Here is a 23,278-nt window from a genome sequence, read left to right as displayed (position 1 = left end):
TTATTTAGATGCCAAATTACTGAGATCAGAAAGATTGTGCTTATCGTTCATGGAGGAAGCCTTAGAATGAAAATCAGACCTTGTCATTCTTCTGTTCTTAATCCTCCAGTGATTGGCTAATTCACTCAGAGTAAAGCTAAAGTGTATGGCCCTTCCTCTGCCAGGAGCACTCTTCTTCCAGATGTCATTCTCTCTCCCTCACCTCCTTCAAGTCTTTGCTCATGTCTCACCTTGTCAGTGAGGCCCTTCCTAACTACTTTACATAAAATTGCTGCCCCTCTCCTTCCACAGAACTAAGCCTCTGTTTTTGCCTTGTTTTCCTCCATAATACTTATCACCTTCTAATATACTCTATACTTTACTTTTTAATTTTGCTTCTCTCTCCCTCACAATAGAATGAAACTCTATGAGGACAGTGATTTTTTAATGTTTCATGCACAGTTGTACTCCCACTACCTAGAACAGAAGCTGGCATATAGTAGGAGCTCAATAAATACTTTTTGCTGAGTTTACTTGGGCTACCCACATTGAGATCAATTTAAAGTTTCTGACTCATGTTTACCTTTGCTGCGAAGATGGGATAGTATCAAGGATTTTATTTTTAAAGTCTTTCCTTAGTGTTGAAACTAAAATTAACATATATAATCTATATGTGTATATAGGGACTGTATGTAGTATATAATATATATAGTCTGTTTATATATTGTTTATATAACTTGATTGGACAAACATTTAATCACTCATTCACCAAATTCTATAATGGACACACAATAGATGGGAACTGATGCAAACTTTGTATATTATGTTGAATGTTATCCTTTGGGCAGTGAGGATTTAGGGAAGGGTTTTAAGCAAGAGATTGACATGATCAAACATGTTTTTGATAGCCTACTTTGGTGGCTCAGGGAGACCACCATAAAAACTATGATGTTTTTAATAGTTCAGCAACAGGTGAGAGGAGATTATAAGAAAGGGGTGGATTTTGGAAATATTTAGGAAATAAAAATGGACACATCTTACTGTTTGCTTGCATGTGGGGTATGAGAGAAGAGGGTAGAATGACTCCAGTGTACCAACTGAGAGAAAAAATATTGCATGAGGAGGAGATGTTAAGTTCATTTGGAAAGATGAATTTGAAGTGCCTATGTGACCTCTGCATAGAGTTATCTGGCAAGGAGCGGGGTTATGTGTCTGAGACCCAGGAGATCTGGCTAGAGATGGAGATTCAGGGTAATTGGTTTAGAGATTTTTTTTCTTTGAAACCATGTTGAGTGAGTGATATCACTGCAGAATAATGTATAGTATGAGGGGAAAGGAGGCGTAGGACATTAGAACCATGAGGAAATCTAGCCCCGAAGAACTGGGCAAAAAGTACTGAGAATCAGGAAAGTAGAAAACCACACTAATTCTACTAATCTCTCAGGCTGTGGCTTAAACATCACTTCTTCAGAGAAGCCTCAGTTGATCGCCCAATTAAAATTAGGTCTCCTCTATTGTTTTTCTCTATGAACCCTACTCTTTTCCTTTATGATTTTATCACTATAAGAAAATTACATATTAATTTTGTGTTTTATTTGTTTATGTCTCCCACTCCGTGAGGGCAGGGACCTCTATTTTGTGGCCCGTGATTTTGCTCAGCTCCTATCACAGTGCCTGAGACATGATAGATGCTTGATTTATTTGTTAAGTAAATGAAGGAAGCATAGGATCACAGAAGTCAATGGATGACAATATTTTCAGAAGGAAACAGTTCAGATGCTGCTTCAAGCAGTCCAATAAAATAATAGTAATAAGTTAGCACTTATTGAGCATTAATGAGTGAAGGAATGAAAAGTGTCCATTGTATTTATCAATGAGGAAGTACGGGATGAGTTATCCACTGAGTGAACACTACTCCCCTCATGGAGCTCTTAGTCTAAAGGGGAGATAATAACAATAACCAACATTCTCTAGGAACCTACAGTGCACTCTTTACATGACTGTTCATTCAGTCCTCACAACAAATCTAAAGGTAGGTAAGTATAGTTATTATCCTTATGTTACAGATGAAGAAATAGGAGATTTAAGGAGATTAAGCACTTTGCCCAGGAACAGGCAGGTAATGATTAAGCAGGGCCTTTCTGACCCTAACGCCCATGCTTTTAACCACCATGCTGCAGTAGGGGAATCAAGCTGATTCCTTATCAGGGAAGTGATATCTTGAAAATGCCATTTGAGCAGGAGTGGTTTTGCTGCTGTTTATAGGACACATTAGAAGTGAGAGTGACTGGAATTGAGAAACAAGGTAGAAGGATCTTGCAGGAATCTAGAATGAGGTATTTGCTTCCAAATAAGGATCATAACTGTATCTGAGAATGAAGAAGGAGGGGACACTGTAAGATCTCCTGTTAATGAAGAATTGACAGGACGTGGATTCTGATACAAAATGAGGAGCAAAAGAGAAGAGTAAAAAATAATTGCGATCCTAGGAGTTGGAAATTTTCATGACCTGCACGTCTAATATGGAGAAATTAGAAATGTGCTTTTTTGGTTACATGGAATAATAAAGTCATGATTAGAGTTCTAGGTATTATTTTTATATTGAAAAGGGGATATGACAATCTTTGGTACTGAGAAAGAGCTGGAGACAGAGGAAGTTTTAGGACTAGAGAAAAAGGATCTATTTCAACATATTAATTAAAGTCATGTGAGAAATTCTTATGGATCTCAACTTTACAAGCATGGCTGCTAACATGCAGCACTGTATTTATTTAATCATTTTAGAATTTAAGGAAAAGTTAAAGGTTTTTCCCATTTAACAAGAATTTCCTCTCCTTTTACAAGGGTAGATGGAATGGAAGAGAATGAGAGGTGTGTTGTTTGACATTAGTAAAATCTAAGTGATGGTGATGAGTCTAAGGCCAGAGATAAGCTTCCAAGTTTCGTTAGAGATTCTGCAGAGAATAGTGGTTGATAGGGATAGGTCAGGAGGGATCTTTAAGCACAGCCACTGACTGGCACAACATGTAAGAGAGAGACCTGGCTGGCATGCTATGGGAAATGACTTTGTGTTCTCTGGCATCTATAACAAGATCCTAACGTAGACTAAACGTTTGATCTTTGTCGCCTGACTGCATAAGCAAAAGGTTAGGAGTATGGAATTCAAAGTTGGTAAGTACAATACAAAATCCAAATCTAGTTCATCGCTTTAATTTTAATCATATATGTATTATTTCTTTTCCTATCAACATAAAATCCCAAACCTTATGAGTAAAAGTTGTTTTAAGTCCTTTTCAAAATAATCTAAAATAAATAAATATAAAAAAGAATCTATCTGACTCTCAGTTATACAGTTTTTACATTTACATATGAAGTGGGTTTTTCTCTTTTAAAAAATTTCATTGTCTATTTAATTATTCTAACAATATTTTCATCCTAATTGATCTCTATGATTTTATGAAGGATGACTAATTTTATTTTACAGGTATAGAAAAGAAAGTGTAGAAACACTAAACAGCTGATGATTCCTGTGCTTTTATATAAATGTGGATGCTTTTATGATGGCTGTAATTATTCATTGAGAAACCACAGTATTTAGATATATTCTAACACAAGGGAGCTTCCTATTCCCATAGAGTTGGAAAGTTCATTAGGGTAGATTTCTTATTGTTTTCCTTCCTTTTTAGGTGTGAAGTTTTTCAACATGAGTGGCCTTGGGGACAGTTCATCTGACCCTGCTAACCCAGACTCACATAAGAGAAAAGGATCGCCATGTGACACACTGGCATCAAGGTAGGAACACTCTTTTTCTTAGTCTGTTTCTGGCAGAGCTGCTTTATCATTTTAAGTCACTTCAGAGCTTTTGCTTCATCTACTCCAAGTTTACCAGCCTTCTCTGAGTCCCTCATACTTACCATGTTCTCTTCCTTCCCCAGGGCCTTTACACATGCTGCTCCCTCATCCAGCTTGCTCCCTCTAGATTTCCTGTAGTCAACACCTATGCATTCTCCAAATACCAGTTTAGTCATTACTTTCTTTTTTTTAAAATTTATTTATTTTGGGCTGCATTGGGTCTTTATTGCTGCATGCAGGCTCTGTCTAGTTGTAGTGAGTGGGGGCTACTCTTTGTTGAGGTGCGCAGGCTTCTCATTGTGGTGGCTTCCCTTGTTGCAGAGCATGGGCTCTAGGTGCACAGGCTTCAGTAGTTGTAGCACGCGGGCTCAGTAGTTGTGGCTCGCGGGCTCTAGAGCGCAGGCTCAGTAGATGTGGCTCACGGGCTTAGTTGCTCCGTGGCATGTGGGATCTTCCCGGACCGGGGCTCGAGCCCTTGTCCCCTGCATTGGCAGGGGATTCTTAACCACTGTGCCACCAGGGAAGCCCTAGTCATTACTTTCTTAAAAGGAGCCTTCTCTTCCTTCCATTAACTATTAGGTCAAATCTCCCCTATTTGTATCTATTTCATATGTATTTTTATAGCTATAATCTGTAATTTCAGGTTTTTATTAGTTTGTGTGCTTATTTCATGAGTTCCCTGGCTTCTCTACTACAGGCTAAGCTGCCGTTTGGTAAGAACTTTGTCCTTACTCACCATTTTATCCCTAGTTCCTAGCACAATGTGTAACTTATATATAGTAAGGACACAGAAAATATTTGTCAAATGAATAAATGAATCCATTGTACATCTTTAACTGCTATTTCAATATATTATGGTATTAGTGGAACAAAGAAAAAAATTATTGATATCAGGACTTTAAAGAATGAATATTTGTGGAATTAAATATTTGTGTGTTAATAAGGAATGTGGTCATCAAATAGGCAAAAGAGAATTATTGCTAAGGAGACTCTAATAAATGCCAGATAGAGAAGGAACCTCAATCAGATCAAAACAGCAGCTTTCCTACCTGAGAGAAGAGTCGGGATTTTATTCCATTCACCTTCAAGGATCTGGAGCAAGGTTTCTCAGCCTCCACGCTGTTGACATTGTGGGCAAGATAATACTGTGCTGTGGGAAGCTATCCTGTATATTGTAGGATGTTTGGTAGGATCCCTGGCTTCTACACACTAGATGCCAAATAGCATCTTTATATCAGTTATGATAACCAAAATGTCCTACCAGTTGTGATAACCAAAAATGGCTCCAGACATTGTCAAATATCCCTGGGGACAGGGAAAGCAATATGGCCCCCAGCTGATAATCATTGATGTAGCGCATAAAACGGCAGAAGACTCTTCTGTCATTGGATTACATGCTTTTTCTCATGGGGGGACAAAGAAAGAATTTTTACAGGAGAGTGCCAGGGCTTCAGGTTGGGGAAAGAAAAGTGACTACTTCTCTTAATCAGTTCAGAAAACTGTTACTGAGCGATGATAACCTAAGTACTCATAATCATAGGTAAGTGTCCAGAAGCTAGGAGGAATGCTGATATCAAGATGCAATTCAGTTTGTGTTGTCAGAGTTAATGTTCTTGTCTATTTCTATATATGTCAGTCCTTCTTAATTTAAGAATAAATAGATAAAACTATTGTATTTTACTTTAAATTTTTATTTGGGGAAAATTTTTTAACCTATAAAAGAATAGAGACTAGGAAACGATGTATACCCACCACATATAAACCACGTATTTGCAGTTTTGTTTAAATAAAAGTAGTAAGATGATTAATGACAAAATTGATTTGTCTCTAATTCTTTCAATCTGTTTTTAATGATTATGCATATATAAGTATCTGTGAACAATAGAGAATGTTTATTAAATTTATATATTACATAATACTATGTGTATTTTTCTACAGTATACTTTTCAGCATGGATCTTTAGACATAAAGATAACTAGATTTATTCAGTTCTGTTAACTTTTGATAAATATTGTATTACACGAATATACCGTATTTGAGAAATCTGTTTCCCTACAGATAGACATTCCCTATGGGTAAACAGCCATTTTGTTACAAATTTTCATTCTTGCAGCCAGCACTACAGTGAACATGAACATCCTCGTACACACCTCCTGTTTTATACGTAAGAGTTTCTTTAGGATCTGTGTACATTTTTATGTTAACTGGGTAATTATCACATTGTTCTTTAAATGATAAGCATTGAGAGTTCCTTTTTTCTTGTCTCCGCACTTCAACGTTTTGCCAATCTGATGGGTGTGGGGTTATAATTTTAAGTACATTATAAGAATCAAGACTTTATCAGATTTCTAATTATAATTTATTTGAACTCTGGTGTAGTATGCCTGCTTAATTTACAACAAACTTATTTGAAAATTCAAAGTTTCTATTTTAAGGAATTATTATTTGGAACATCCAATAATTTCAAATGCAACTAGTATATGTACTGTCTGCTTCTTTTTGATATCTAGTATTCATTTGAAATATTCAATGTATATACGTCACTGAGGGAATACGTCTGTGATGGCAGTCATTCTCTTTATGCTTTTTAGCTAGAATTGTTTTCTGCACCTTGGTATTTTGTAATATTTGTTTTTTAGATACAATTTTAAATTGTTTTCTAAATCTGGTTTTATATTCTGGATAAAAACAGGAATCTCTGTAAATATATAAATATTAAATACATGATCAGAGAAGGAAATATGGTGGTAGAAAGTACAGTAACTGGATTTCCTTTGTGTAACAGCACTGAAAAGAGGCGCAGGGAGCAAGAAAATAAATATTTAGAAGAGCTAGCCGAGTTATTGTCTGCCAACATCAGTGACATTGACAGCTTGAGTGTAAAACCAGACAAATGCAAGATATTGAAGAAGACAGTCGATCAGATACAGCTAATGAAGAGAATGGAACAAGGTAAAAAAATGAACAAAAAAACCCCTGTGACTGTGTGCTTTGTTATTAAGACATTTACAATATGTGATTTTATTTTTTTTCATTAAGAAATTGCATTCAATTTTGTAATCTTATTAAAGGAACATTTTTGTTTAGATGCTATTTATTTTAGAATGTGAATCTGAGACCCTTCTTTTACAACAAAGTGGCTTATTAAGTTATCTTGAGAACTGGTTGCCTTGAAAGGTTATGAGACCCAGTATCATAGGGGATTAAGTCAGGAGATACAAGTTGTGGTATCAGACCTGAGGCTCTGGCATAGGGTTGAAAGACAGCAACTCAGAGGTAGGAAAGTCCCTCCATCTGAGTTATAAGTTTGTCTCTGCCTGGGCTCTGGGTGGGGGAAACAGCCTTCTCTGAGAAAACCCTGATTTATTTTTATGGTTCATATTTATACTATTCATATTTACTGGGGACCCAACACCACACAACTCCTGGGTTGCCTACCAGAAACAAAGGCAAAGCACTTTGAAGGAACAATAACCACACCTCGCCCTGTCAGGTTCCCAAAGAAAAAGTGCTTCTGAGGGAGATTTTGTGCTATAAACTTATATAACATAGGAGGAAATAATACACAGTGAGTAAGAACACAGATAACAAACAGAAGGAATAGACCCCAAAGAACTTCAGATTAATAGCAGCAATGTAAAAAGACTATGAACAAATAGTATGTTTTAAATGGTTGAGGTGATAGGCTTTTAAGATTTTAGGAGTAGATAGTCTAGTGACCACTGATTTAGCAGACAGGAAAAACTGGTATTGTAGGTCTGCAGAGGGGATAGCCAACAAGAGGCTGTATGGTACCTTCCTTACTCAATCTGGAAACTCTGACAGCCTGGCTCATACTCCCTCAGCTGAAAATGGGAGGATTCCTCTGGGGCAATTGAGCAGTCCAAAGGGAAAGACACACAGACACTGACAGTTGGAATTGATCCCCCAAGTGAAAAAATCAGCTCCTTGCTCTGTCCCCACACTTCACACATCTGCCAGTCAGGATTTTAGTACCTCACTCTTTAATATGAATAAAAATCCAGATATTTGAAGAAAGTCTTTTTATAAAAGAGAATAAGTCAAGCAAAGGAACAGAATAAAGGGAACTCAGAGGAAGCAGAGACAATGCAGGGAGCAAAAGAAAATGTAAAGCCATCAAACAGTCCCTCAGAGACAAAAAGGAGGATATTTCATCTATGAAACAAGAATAAGATGCTATAAAACGAAACATTGGAACTTAAAATCAGGATAGCTGAGAAAAACTTTACCGTATTACCTTATCTTCTCATACTCTCTGCCCCAAGCATTCCAGGAACACTATGCCTCAGGTATTTGCACTTGCTGTTCTCTCTGTCTGGAATTCTCTTCCCTGGATATACACAAGGCTCACTCCTGCATCCCTTTTATGTGTTGGTTCAAATATTTTTTCTCAATGAACTTGTCCCTCACTAACCTATCTAATACACACACATACACACACACACACACACACACACACACACACACACACACACACACCTCTCTACATCTTCCTTGATTTATTTTCCCCACAGTATTTTTTACATCTAACATATTACACATTTTATTTGTTTATTGCCTGCCTACCCCCACTAGAGCTTCATGAGGGCAAGGATTTTTCTTTGTTCACCATTGTATCCTTAATACCTGTAGCAGTTCCTGGGTACATAGTAGACTTTCAATGAATATTTGTTGAATAAAAAGATATAGCGTTGAAAGATAATTTGAAGAAATCCCATAGAAAGTAAAATAAAAAAGACAAGCAAAGGAAAACAAGAGAAAGATAGAAATGTATAGGATTAGTTCAGGAGGTATAACACATCATTAGTCCCAGAAAAAAAAAAAAAAACCAGACCAAAATTATAAGAAATAATGCAAAGAAACAAAAACCAAAAAGTTCTCAGAATTAGGGGATATGGGTTTCCAGATGGAAAGCACACATGTAGTGCACAGCACAATGAATAAAAAAGAAAGAAAAAAACCACACCAATGCACAATTTCTAGACACCAGAAAGAAAAAACAAGAGAGAGGAAAAAACAGACACATACTAGATTACTTTCAGGAGGGTGCGGATTTCCAAATAGGAACACTGAAAATGAGTATCCTGGACCTAGAATTCTGTGTTCATCCAAATGAAATATGAGTGCAAAATAAAGACATTTTCAGACATCTGAAGCCTCAAGAATGTTATCTCCTGTGTACTTTTTTCCAGAAATATCTATCAAGACCAAGGTAGTAAACCAAGAAAGAAAGGCATAGGATCTTAGCCCAGGGAAACCATGGAATCTTAACAAAAGAAAGGTAGAAGGAGACCCAGGGTTACAGTTGAGCAGCAGAGTAAAGAAGTAGCCAGTCCCAACTGGAGCAGGTGGATAGAGAACTCTAGGAGGAATATTTCTATGGGGAAAAAAATGGAACACATAGAGTATATGATGACTGACCAAATTGAGAGGAATTTTTTAGTCTGGAGGAGAGTTTAGAGATGAATCAAACTTCACAGAAAAACTAAAACATGAAATATGAGAATTGTAAATTATAGCGCATACCTTGACTCATTTGTGGACTATATTTATATGGCCATAGTAACATAGATACTAAATACTGACTGCTCTAAAAATTATTGTAACTCTACTGGGAGTATGGGAAGAGGGGATATGTATGTGTGTCTAGATGGTTGATGTAAGTAAGTTAAATTCTTACCTTTTATGATGGCATGTTAATAGATTATGTCTAACATGGGCACAGTCAGGATATAGCAAATAAGCATGTTGTTGAGAAATACGGAATGTATTAGTTAGGATACAGACAAGGCTACTGTAGCAAGAGACCCAAAATACAGTGGCTTTAACAAGGTAGTCTAGGCATGTGTCAGAGGCTCAGATTCCTTCCATCTGTTTTCCTGTGCCATTCCTAGGGTATTGCCCTTACCCATGTGGTCAAACATGGCTCACCTGTACGTGTTCCTGATGACAGGAAAGGGAAAGAAGAAAACAGGAAGGCATGCTTCTGTCCCTTTAAGGACAAGACTCTGTCCTTGCATGTCTCATCTGTTCACATGCCTTAGGCCAGTCATATAGCCACTCCTGCCTTGGGTTTTGCCTAAAATTTTGTTTGTTGTGCTTATCATGCATAGTTACTTAATGTACTTGGACTTGATGGTTTATGTATTTTGGAACTGTTTAAGAAACAAAACCTGTCTTAATGTTAGAAACACATGAAATGATGAAGGAAGTACATCTTAGAACTAAATGAGAAACTCCTATACCATAATAATTAAAAAATAAATAACCCAGTTAATTAATGGGCAAAGGCTCTGGGTAGACATTTCTCTAAAGAAAATACACAAATGACCAATAAACACATGAAAAACATACTCAATATTATTAGCCATCAGAAAAATACAAATCAAAACCACAATGAGAGACCACTTTACACTTGCTAGGGTGGCTACAGTCAAAAAGACAGACAGTAACAAGTGTTAGTAAGGATGGGAGAAACTGAAACCCTCATACAGTGCTGGTGAGAGTGTAAAATTCTGCATCCACTTTGGAAAACAGCCCAGTAGTTTCTCAGAATATTAAAGATAAAGTTATCATGTGGCCCAGCAAGTCCACTTGCAGGTATATACCCAAGAGAAATGAAAACTTGTACACAAATGTTCATAACAGCATTATTCATAAATAGCCAATAAGTGGAAGCAAACAGTATATCAGCTGATCAATGGGTAAATAAAATGAGGTATACCTATACACTGGAATATTATTTAGCAATAAAAAATAGTGAAGTACTGATAAATGCTTCAACATAGATGAATCTTCAAAACATTACACTAAGCAAAAGAAGCCACAGTCACAAAGGACCACATATTATATAATTCCATTTATATAAAATGTCAAAAATAGGCAAATCTATAGAGACAGAAAGTAGATTGGTGGTTGCCTTGGGCTTGGGAGTGTTGGAAAAATGAGGAATGACTGCTAAAGGGTATGGGGTTTCTTTTGGGGTTGATGAAATTGTTCTAAAATTTATTGTGATGGTGGCTGCACAACTCTGTGAATACACTAAAAACCACTGAATTGTATGTTTTAAATCCATGAATGGTATGCTGTGTGAATTGTAGCTCAGTAAAGCTATTATTATAAACACTATATGAGATAACATTTTACACCCATTAGGTTCGCAAAAATTAAAAGCTGTGATGATATCAAGTGTCAGCATACAGAAAAACAATAACCCTTGTATGTTACTGGTGGTACATAGAGAGTAATTTGTCAAACTTAGTAATGTTGAAAATACACAGACCCTGTGATCCAGCAATTTCACTTCTAATATTTACCCTAAAGAAACTGTCACAAATGTGCAAAAGAGGAAATACTGAAAATAGTTTATTACAGCATTGTAAGAAGTCAAAAGGTCTACCAATAGGGGACTAGGAAATCAACTGTGGGTTATTCATATACTATACAGCAGTTCAAATGAGCGTATGAAATTTATATGTATCAGTATAGTTAAATCTCAAACATAATGTTGAGTGGAAAAAGTTGAAAAAGTCTATATATTTTTATGTAAACATTAAAACACAAAACAATAATATATTTGTAAAAATCATGCATATGTAGTTGAAGTATAAAAACATGCTTAGAAATGTTTATGCTGACCTCAGAACACTAGTTACTTCTGAAAACGGACAGAGGAGGAATAGTGGTAGAGCTGTAGCTCTATTTGTAGCATTTTATTTATTTAAAAAGGAAAGACCTGAAGCAAATAATGTTAACATCTGTGAAAAATGAATGGTGGCTGTGTGACTGTATGCTATGCCACTTTCTGTATTTTTTGGAATATTTGAAATATTTCATATTTTAAAGTGAAAAAAATGAATCTCTATATTCAGTAATACTGTATTTGCTTTTTGGTGAACTAATTAGTCTGACAGATTGGAAACTTTTATATAAGTATGCTGCTGCTTTAAGATGATGGATGGACTTTTCAACATCACCACACAAAAGAATTCTAAATCATTTAACAGTTGCAGTTTTATCAATCAGATCATCATGACATGAAGGTGAAAAGTTAGCTATTTCACGCAGGCTCACAGAATCGTACCTTCACTCTCTCTTAAGTGGCAGTTGATCAAATCAGGAAAGGAGAAAGATGGAGGAAATAATTATTCTTTTACAATTTACTTATTTCTTTAAAATATTTGGTGTAGACTTTTTTTTAAAAGGCTGTATATTTTTACACCATTTTTTCCATTTGTTGGAACACTGGATTTGGTAGGTCAGAATTCAAATCCTCCTGCTGCCATTTATTAGTTATATCATTTGGGACACATTATTTAACCTTCGTGAACCTCAATTTCATCATCCACAAAATGAGTATAATTAAGATTAAATGTGAAAGTGCCTACATAATGAATAAATATTTTTTGAATCTGAAATTAGGTAAATTCATGTCTTAATAAACTTGCCATTATGAAAATGAGCTCTTTTTGGATGTGTGACTTTTTGCTGCTTTGTTACAGAGAAATCAACAACTGATGATGAAGTACAGAAGTCAGACATCTCATCGAGTAGTCAAGGAGTGATCGAAAAGGAATCCTTGGGACCTCTTCTTTTGGAGGTAGCTGTTCTCATTGACTCAGAAAGTGATCAGAATATTTTTTCGAGCCAATTTGGTTTTTTTCTTTATCTTCTTTTAGGTTTTAACATCCAATTAATAAATTATAAAACAAAGTAAAGTGTTAAGGAACTTTTAATAATTATTTTATTTTAGAAACTATATTGACCATTGTTACTATTTCAAAATTAAATGTGAATAATGAACATGAGAAATTTTCATAAAGATGCTACCAGAAAACTACTAGAGCTAATCGATAAATTTGGTAAAGTAGCAGGATACAAAATTAATGCAAAGAAATCTCTTGCATTCCTATAAACTAATCATGAAAAATCTGAAAGAGAAATTAAGGAAACACTCCCATTTACCACTGCAACAAAATGAATAAAATACCTAGGAATGAACCTACCTAAGGAGACAAAAGACCTGTATGCAGAAAACTATAAGATACTGATGAAAGAAATTTTAGATAATACAAACAGATGGAGAGATATACCATGTTCTTGGATTGGGAGATTCAACATTGTGAAAATGACTATACTACCCAAAGCAATCTACAGATTCAGTGCAATCCCTATCAAACTACCAATGACATTTTTCACAGAACTAGAACAAAAAATTTTACGATTTGTATGGAAGCACAAAAGACCCCGAATAGCCAAAGCAATCTTGAGAAAGAAAAACAGAGCTGGAGGAATCAGGCTCCCAGACTTCAGACTATACTACAAAGCTACAGTAATCAAGACAGTAGGGTACTGGCACAAGAACAGAAATATATATCAATGGAACAGGATAGGAAGCCCAGAGATAAACCCACGCACATATGGTCACCTTACCTTTGATAAAGGAGGCAAGAATATACAGTGGAGAAAAGACAGCCTCTTCAATAAGTGGTGCTGGGAAAACTGGACAGCTCCATGTAAAAGAATGAAATTAGAACACTCCCTAATACCATACACAAAAATAAACTCAAAATGGATTAAAGACCTAAATGTAAGGCCAGACACTATAAAACTCTTAGAGGAAAACATAGGCAGAACACTCTTTGACATATATTGCAGCAAGATCTCTTTTGACCCACCTGCTACAGAAAGGGAAATAAAAACAAAAATAAACAAATGGGACCTAATGAAACTTAAAAGCTCTTGCACAGCAAAAGAAAACATAAACAAGATGAAAAGACAGCCCTCAGAATGGGAGAGAATATTTGCAAATGAAGCAACTGACAAAGGATTAATTTCCAAAATTTACAAGTAGCTCATGCAGTTCAATATCAAAAAAACAAACAACCCCCTCCAAAAATGGGCAGAAGACCTAAATAGACATTTCTCAAAAGAAGATATACAGATTGCCAACAAACACATGAAGGGATGCTCAACATCACTAATATTAGAGAAATGCAAATCAAAACTACAATGAGGTATCACCTCACACCAGTCAGAATGGCCATCATCAAAAAGTCTACAAACAGTAAATGCTGGAGAGGGTGTGGAGAAAAGGGAACCCTCTTGCACTGTTGGTGGGAATGTAAATTGATACAGCCACTGTGAAGAACAGTATGGAGTTTCCTTAAAAAACTACAAATAGAACTACCATACAACCCAGCAATCCCACTACTGGGCATATACCCTGAGAAAACCAGAATTCAGAAAGAGTCATGTACCACACTGTTCATTGCAGCTCTATTTACAATAGCCAGGACATGGAAGCAACCTAAGTGTCCATTGACAGATGAATGGATAAAGAAGATGTGGCACATATGTACAGTGGAATATTACTCAGTCATAAAACGAAACGAAATTGAGTTATTTGTAGTGAGGTGGATGGACCTAGCGTCTGTCATACAGAGTGAAGTAAGTCAGAAAGAGAAAAACAAATACCGTATGCTAACACATATATATGGAATCTAAAAAAAAAAAATTTTTTCTGAAGAACCTAGGGGCAGGACAGGACTAAAGACTCAGACATGGAGAATGGACTTGAGGAAACGGGGATGGGGAAGGATAAGCTGTGACAAAGTGAGAGAGTGGCATGGACATATGTACACTACCAAATGTAAAATAGATAGCTAGTGGGAAGCAGCTGCATAGCACAGGGAGATCAGCTTGGTGCTCTGTGACCACCTAGATAGGGAGGGTGGGAGGGAGACGCAAGGTGGGGGAGATATGGGGATATATGTATATGTATAGCTGATTCACTTTGTTATAAAGCAGAAACTAGCACACCATTGTAAAGCAATTATACTCCAATAAAGATGTTAAAAAAGAAAAAGAAATTTTGATAAAGGCATTCTAATGGTTGGATGGAAAACTGAAGAGAACTGTCTGGCTTTGCTCCTTCTTTATTATCGTTAGGACTAGTTGGGAAAAATAAAACGTTTAGAACTATTTAGCTAGCTAGTGCTAATTTCTACTGTAGAATTTCACTTTTGAGTAAGGGATGCCTCAGTTTATTACAGTAGGTGTTTTCCTGACCAAAATTTTAAAACTATTTATGTAGACATTATAAGAGAACTTCTTAAAATGAAGAATTTTTAATCTTGAATTACTTTGTAATTACTGTGTAATTTTCACCCCTTTTTTCCTATCTAATCTTTCCTCCCTCTGTTCTCAAAACAGATATTTTGTTTCCGAGCAGGCTCATCACCTTAAGTACTCCTTTTTCATACATGAATGTTTAAAAACACATATATGTGTGTATATATACACACTCATTCCCCACAAATTAGACTTTTCCATCTCTAGGCCTAATTTTATTTTTTTATATATGTATGTTTATTATGTATGTGCATATACTTAAATATAAATATGTGTATTTAAATCATACACATATTTAAAAATAAATATCTATAAAATTAAATAAATTCTCCTTTCCTGTCCTACCTCAAGGCCCTTCTTTCTGGTGAAGTCTTCCTAACACTCAAACTTGTATAGGTCTCTTGATTTTCTAACTCCTTTATACATTTTTTCCTATTACCCTAACTATTCTTCTGTTTTTGTATGAACCATAATTCCCTCTACCGACACCGCTAATGTGAGAACATTCTCAAAATTTAGTGCTTGGTTTTTTTAGCCCAAGTAATATCATTTGCTTCATCTTTTATCTCTTTAGAGATGACTCTCAAATATGTACTTCTTGCTTTAACCTCTTTCCGAACGCTATTCCTGTACTTTTAACAGGCTGCTAAATATTTTTGACTCTCCTGTTAGCAAGTTCCCCCTCAAAACCTAAATTTCTTTTTCCCCTCCAAGTTATACAAGCGCTTTGTTACTTTAGGCTGTTGGTTTTAATGATTTTTATTAGGGGAATGAGCACATATTTTATAGTGTTGTAAATATAAAAAAACATTGGCCATTGAAGCTGGATAGAAACTACTCTTTGGGTGAGTGTATAACATATAACTGGGAGAGGGGAAAGCCACCACATGTGATGGACTCTGATGTTTTTATTCTTTTCACAACCCCTTAAATAGATTGCATGACACATGACTGCCTTTTGGAAATAGTGTTATAATAAGTATAGTAAAAATGTTAATGGTAGAATCTGTGTGGTGGATATACAGATGTTCACTACAAAATTATTTCAACTTTGCTATATTTTAAATTTTTTAATATAAGCCATTAGAGGAAAATAAGTTAAAGAAAGAAAAGTACTTTAGGCTCATTTCCCGCTATCCCATCTCTTTCCCGGCCTTGGTTCCTGTCCGCATCCCACTACTTCCCATCCTAGGATGAGACCTGACCCACCCTAGGATGAGACCTGACCCATCCTAGCACTTATTGCTTATCTCCTCTACTCTGCAGGATATCAGTAGACTAGTCTCTTCATATCTTCTAGTTTTTCTGTTGAGGTTCTGTCTGCGTTCTCGGTGTCCCTAAGTTTAAAACTGGCCTAAGAACTTTATATCTCCTGTCAATTCATTAAATATTTATGAAATGTATTTTCTGCATATAATGCCATTTGAGATACTGGAAAAGTATAAGGTATAGAGGTCCTTGAGATTTGTGGAGTTCCTGTAGAGAAGTGGTAGTCATTTAAATCCCAGTTTTACCACAGGTTCTTCAGAAACCACAGAGATCAATAAGGAGAGCAAATAGATTATCCACAAACTGAAAACAGCACAACTGGAGCCAGAGAATACTACTACTGCTTTAATTTACATAGACATTTGTTATTTCTGTGTAAGAAAAATCTATAACACTTTAAAATGAACAGAAAACGACAGGAAAACATCCATTCAAAACTGCTATAAGAAGAAAGCATTTTTTTTAGATGATGAAATTATTACCCTGAAAACCACTATGAATCAAAGGAAAACTGTAACACAACATTATACATGAATTACATGTCATTAGGCAAGCATTTTCAAATATGAAAAAACACATCAAATTAGAAGTTCCAAAAACTCAGAATAGAAATGTATTTAGGTTCTTGACTTCAAGGAGCTAATAATATTTTTATTTATGAGCTATACAGATGTGAAACTGAGACTGTAAAATAGAATTACATTTATAGACTTCCAAGTTACCTTTATCGACAACCTTTCCTCACCCTTCTTCTGTATCTCCCAATCCTGCCTCATTGCCTTAAACTTTACGGAATCTAATCCAGGGCGGCTAAGAGAAGAAGTGGTAGAAAAGCCACCACGAGATTGTTCATTGACTTATCCAGGCTGCAGTCTAGAGCTGCACTGTTCAGTAAGATAGTTACACATGGCTATTCAAAGTTAAATACAATGAAAAATTCAGACATTTTTGCTGAATGTCTGGTGAGAAAAATTCTCACCAGCCACGTTTAAAATGCTCCATACCCACATGTGGTTAGTAGCTACTGTATCGGACAACACAGAAGAACATTTCCATCATTGCAGAAAGTTCTGTTTGTCATCAGTCTAGAGGGGCCTGCTCAGGTAGAAGATCTGCATATCTAGAAGGTGACCAAATAGCCATGATATTGTGAGAAATTCTCACCATACAATTTTCAATATATTGCCCCCCTCCTTTTTCTTAAACATAAAAAGGTAGCACGAGTTAAGAATAAAGGTATTGGAGGTAATTTCCTACGCTTAAAGAGAGAGTGGTGGGACTTCCTTGGCAGTCCAGTGGTTGAGACACTGCACTTCCAGTGCACGGGGTGCAGGTTTGATCCCTGGTCAGGGAACTAAGATCCCACATGCCGTACGGTGTGGCCAAAAAAAGACAAAAACAAAAAACAAAAGAGAGAGTGGTATTAGAATTTATAGGCTTTTTTTTTTTTTAAAGCTCCTCATTCTCCAGTGTTCTTTGCTGTCTAAGTTCCTCTACCTCCTGTTCAGAGCTCTGCATTATCTGACTCTTAACGCTGCTTATTTCCTATCGCTCCACAAGAAAATTCTGCGTTAGTCACAGAAGTCTCCCTATACCTTGCATGTGCGTTCAGGCCTCCTAACCTTGTATTATACCATTCCTTACATTGCTTTGTGGCTCTTTGACACTGTTGACCACCCACTTCCGTCTTCCTTAAAACTCCTCATGAGCCTCTTTTATAAAACTATCTCCTTGCCTCTCTGGCTGCTCTTTAGCCTTTTTCTCAGATTTCTCTTTCTTTACCTGCCTTTTAAATGTTAGCATCCCCCAAGGTTCTGGCCTTGGCTCTTTTCCTTTTGTTTTTTATTTCGTGCACATTTCCTGGACAGTTTTATCAACATCTATGTCTCTGTCTATATGATGTATTCGTGTGTGTGTGTGTGTGTGTGTGTGTGTGTGTGTGTGTATGTAAAATACCAATTAGGGTTTTCTGATTTGAAGCAACAGATACCAATTATGACTAAGTTAAGCAAATGTGAATTTATTGGGATGCTATTTGGATACCACAGAACTGTGCTTAGAAATAAGGTGAAACCAAGGCATCTTATGGAGGCTAGAAAGCAGAAACTGTACGAATGGTCTCTTCAAAAGACCCATCTGGACAGTGCCCGGCTGCCAGAATGAATGTGTTCCAGCCATGTTCATTCTTTTTGTAATTCTCAAGGCTCACATTTAGGGAGGAAGTTTCCCAATGGCCTGATTAAGAATCCCACGAGACTTTATTAAATGGAGAAGTAACTCCTCAAAGGAAATCCCATATTCTGTGGAAGGGGAAAAGATGATTGTAGTTAAAAACAAACAAAAACTAAATGATACTGTATGTACCTGTAAGTCAAAAATGTCTGTCTTTGGCCCATATCTTTTTTCACAGCTTCCCTTTCATCATATCCTGCTGCCTTTTGAACACCTCTACCAGAAAGTTCCTCAGTCATTTCAAATATAACATTTCTAAAACTAAATTTATAATCGATCCCTTTATCTCCTGTTTGAAAAAGAAGAAAAGTCAAAAAATTAAGAACTAGATTTTTTTTTCCCCATCGAATTCCCTTTGTTAGGGAAAGGCACTCATCTACCAGAACCCTAAAGTCATTAGTGAAGGATCACCCAAGCGCTTGTTCCCACAGCTGTTAGAGATCACCACATCTGTTTCTTCTGCCTCTTCTGTCACTTGCACTGCCATTGCCTTGATCCGGGCTCGCGCTTGAACTGGAGCATCACAGTGGCATCGCAGTTTGTCTGCTTGCTTCCAGTCCACATGCCACACCCACTGCCAGAAGGGTCTTTGTTAAAGCAGATCATGTCAGTCTCCTGCTTAAAAACATGGCCTTCAAGATGATCCCCATGGCCATTTTTTCTTTCTTTCTTTTTTTTTTTTTTTTTTGGCTTTTCCTTGAAGCTTTTTCAAAAAAACTTTTTATTGTTAAATATAACACAAATATGACAAGTAAGTACAAGGTGATTTCTTCTTTCTTTTTTTAAACCTCTGAGCTGTTTCCTCTGTTTTGAATGTTCTTTCCACCCCTTGCCCACCCGAGTTACTGCTGTGTCCTTCAAGCCTCAGCTGAGGTGTCATGTGGCCTCCTCCCAGGAAACCTTCCCGACAACAGTCAACCCTTTGCCCGTTTGGGTGCTTCACTCTGTGCCTAACCTTTATGAATTCCTCCATTGTACTATAATGTGACTACATGTACTTGTTTTTTTTCCTGTCAGAGGCTATAAAATTGTTGAGAATATGTGCTTTATTCCCAGAACTTTGTCCAGTGACTGACACTTAGGTGTTACTTAGTGAAGCTTGTGTAGTCGTTTAAAGCGAGGGCCCTGTGAGAAGCCCTGGCCAGTGTGAACCCTGCATTGAGACCCAAAGTGGTCCTCTTCAAAGACTGATATCCTGGGCAGAGAGAAAAACCCCTCCAACTGATGATGCTGTACAGAATGGAGTGGCATTTGTTATCATCTCCTGTGTATAGCTCAATGTCAGCCCAGCTGTCAGGACTTGGAGAAACAGGAAGATTCCTTCCTAGGAGCACACTTGGAAGTTAATTATATGCACAACATATGAGGGAAACTTGTAGGATAAGAACAAGTATTAGCAGGTTATATTAATCAGACAAACTTTTAGAAATTAAAGATGTTTAAAGATATTCATAGGAATAGTCTCAAAGGATTCCTTGAAATGTTACCAATCTCTTGGGGGTGGGATTTTGGCAGATCTTATACTATCTACTTAATTTTCATACATAAAAAAGTTTAAGTTATATTTCATTTATAATTAAAAAAAATACGCATTTCTAGCACAGGACAGGCTGTCTGTATCTCAGGAGAAGGTCAGCAGGACCTCTCTGCAACTGTGGGGCAGCCTCTGTTAACCTGTTTTCCAAGCCAACCTTTTCTGGAGAAGCTCAAAAGAAATATGATGCCCCAGACTTCTCAGAGGAAACGATGAGTCCATGTAACCGAGGCCAAACAGAGACCTGGTGAAAGTTCTGTACTCCCTGTAAGGCTGACCAGCTGCATATTCCAGAGGCCAGCTACTAGAATAACTTCCCAGCTTGGCACTGAGGTCAGGTGCAGTCAATGGGAGAACTTGGAGAAGTCCCAGAAAGTCTGGAAACAGGAGACTGCAGGGACTCCAGGCCTACTGCAAAGGAAGTTTAAATCCTTTGGATTTCACAAATGCCTTAAAAATAATTGCACCGAGTAGTCCAGGTGAATCCCTGGGCCTTGCTGGTGCTCGAGGTCTGCACCACCAGCCCTGTGCCCACTGCTGGACAGTCTTCAGATTGGGCAGAGATGATCCCAGGAGTGGGTCTCAACCTCTCCCAGCCCCTCGGCAGACAGTGGATAACTTCCAGACATAGTCAGAGACAGACATGGAGAGTGAAAAAAGCAAGGGAGGGCTTTCCTGGTGGCACAGTGGTTAAGAATCCACCTGCCAATGCAGGGGACACGGGTTCGAGCCCTGGTCTGGGAAGATCCCACATGCCGTGGAGCAACTAAGCCTGTGCACCACAACTACTGAGCCTGCACTCTAGAGCCCGCGAGTCACAACTACTGAAATCCACATGCCTAGAGCCCGTGCTCCGCAACAAGAGAAGCCACTGCAATGAGACGTCCGTGCACTACAAACGAAGAGTAGCCCCCCGCTCACTGCAACTAGAGAAAGCCTGCGCGCAGCAATGAAGACCCAAGGCAGCCAAAAATAAATAAAATAAAGTAAATAAATTTATATTAAACAAAGCAAGGGAAACTGTGGCTTTGAAGATAGACAGTGTCACTAGGGAGGCAGAGAGCAAGGAGCTAAAAAGGACACACTGAAAACTAGATGGAAAATAGAAGAAGGTAGTGCTTTAGAAGCTGGATGGTGTGGCCCTTGGAAGTGGTTCACCATGAAATGGCCAAGTTTTTTTACTTGCCTGTGTTTTGATATCAATCCTGTTTCTTGCTCTGAACTATGATACTTTGTTATACCCAAACTGTTCTTTATTAAACTCTTTTAAGAGCCCAAAAAGAAAAAAGAAAGTTGAATTGTATTTACACTGATTCAATTAATAGCTAAGAACATTTTAAAGAATTTTTAGATCTTCTTTTTAAAAAATATGTCTGTATTTCAGTTATCCCTATTTTAATATAAACTGCCAGACAAATATATATACATATAGATAGATAGATAGATCACCTGTTACGAAATTTATAGCTAATCTGACTTTAAGAAAACAATTAGATATGAGGGTGCTTTCCTGTGCTCATCTAAATCCAAAATAGTTTAGCAAAGGGTTTATCTAGTGTTGAGGTTTTTAGATTATTAATCACATCCCTCTCCTCTTTGCATTATGAACTAAATGAAAAATAGTCAACAGCAGTCAGGTGGAATAAAAATAGTTTTATTTCTTTTTGTTCTTGTTAAAGAAAGTGTTAGCAGTATTTTTAATGAGAACAATGCTGTACTTCATATTTTTTAAAATCTTGGTTGAATGCTTTGGGACGTAGTGATTTGAAGATGTAGTTTCAAGTTCAGTTTATTTTAATATTTGGCTTAAATTATCAGCTGTAAAAAACACCTCACAAAAATGAGGTAGATACAAATGGAAAAATGTATCATTGGTTGAGTTTACTAAGTCACGATACTCATTTTGAAATCCTATCTACCAATTATGCAAAGGTTTTTCTTCAAATTTCAAATTTTTTTTTTTTCTTGGCCACGCTGTGCAGCTTGCAGGATCTTAGTTCCCTGACCAGGGATTGAACCCCTGCCCCGCAGTGAAAGCGCCAAGTCCTAACCACTGGACCTCCAGGGAATTCCTTAAATTCCATCTTTTTTGATCTCAAATAGTGATTCTCCAAATTAATCAAAAGGAGTTGCATTTTCCTTTTTTAAAACACGGGTTTTTAAAGCCCATTGAAACTCTTATTGGAAGAATTTTGCACAAGGAAAAGGTTTTGTTTCTAAATGTTTTACACTGAGAAGATAATTTTTATAAGTGTACATCATTTTCAGCAACAAAATTATAACTGTGGTAACATTTCAAAACATCCATTTTCACGTGCTGTCTCTGTAGCATAAGTGTCTTTTTGAAAGCAGTTTATTTTTTATTCATTGTTAAAATTTCATCTTTACCCTGAAGGAACAAAATTAGGTGTGTTTATTATTTGGAAAATACCTGCTTAGTAGGATATTATCATTAGCACCCAGCATCATAGAAAAGGTCAGCAAACTTGGGACACTTAACCTTTTTCAAAAACAAAAATGAGTAGCCCATCAACATTGCTGGATGGCTTAAGTCTTTTGCCACCAGTAACCAGCAAACCCCTGTATGATACAAAGGGTGGTTACATCTTGTTACAAAATTCTATAAATGTTCTACTTTTTAAAGGTCTTGATTTTATTGCTTTTATACATTCTATAGCAAGTAAACTGTAATATGTTGTGATAAACAGAAAGATTATAAATAAGGTACTGCTGTCAACCTCTGCATTCTGGATCTTCTCTCAGATTCCGTGGTTTGTGATATGTGACTAGACTGAGTGAGGCACCAGGGTGTTGATATGTTAATTAAGCTTAATTTCTTCCTTGTGTTTTAGATTATGCTATAAATAGAGATTCCGACTTCTTTTCCCTGCACCCCTGTGGATCTTATGTCCCCTTGGGGCATGTACATCTTCTTTTGGAGGTCTCTGGCTCCATCGCAGTGCATAGAAGGCCTTCTGTGATTTGGCTCCTGTCCACCTCTCCAGACTCACTGCCTGCCTGTGCCTTGTGCTCCAGCAGCTCCAAATGGCTTTTTTGTTCCATTATGTGCCATGTTCTCTCCTCTGCCTAGAATGTTCTTGCCTCATTCCTCCTCCCCTCTTCCACTATGCCTTTTATAACTCAGATCAGGGTCTGTAAGGAGCCTTTCTTTGCCCCCCACCTCGACCCCAAATAAGTATCCTTCTTTGTGCTCACAGAGTAGTCTGTGTATGGCTCTGATACTGCATTTCTCACTGG

At 37.0% G+C, this 23,278-nt stretch overlaps 1 protein-coding gene across 6 annotated transcripts in view; it reads left to right on the top strand.

Moving 5' to 3' along the window:
* NCOA1 (nuclear receptor coactivator 1) overlaps nt 1-23,278 on the top strand; it is a 366,502-nt gene that overhangs the window by 258,703 nt on the left and 84,521 nt on the right. For all 6 annotated transcript variants that reach the window (XM_027113708.1, XM_027113710.1, XM_027113709.1 and 3 more), the window contains 3 exons: nt 3,666-3,771; nt 6,617-6,783; nt 12,354-12,451. In XM_027113708.1, coding sequence (XP_026969509.1) covers nt 3,683-3,771; nt 6,617-6,783; nt 12,354-12,451 — 354 coding nt within the window. In that variant the 5' untranslated portion in view covers nt 3,666-3,682. The remainder of the gene's footprint in view (nt 1-3,665; nt 3,772-6,616; nt 6,784-12,353; nt 12,452-23,278) is intronic.

Source organism: Aethalodelphis obliquidens, unplaced genomic scaffold (assembly GCF_003676395.1).
Source record: "Aethalodelphis obliquidens isolate GAN/ISIS:26980383/991018 unplaced genomic scaffold, ASM367639v1 scaffold12, whole genome shotgun sequence".
In the NCBI taxonomy this organism is placed as follows: Eukaryota; Metazoa; Chordata; class Mammalia; order Artiodactyla; family Delphinidae; genus Aethalodelphis; species Aethalodelphis obliquidens.
Note: the sequence above shows the minus strand (reverse complement) of the source record. Positions and strands in the feature narration are given on the sequence as shown.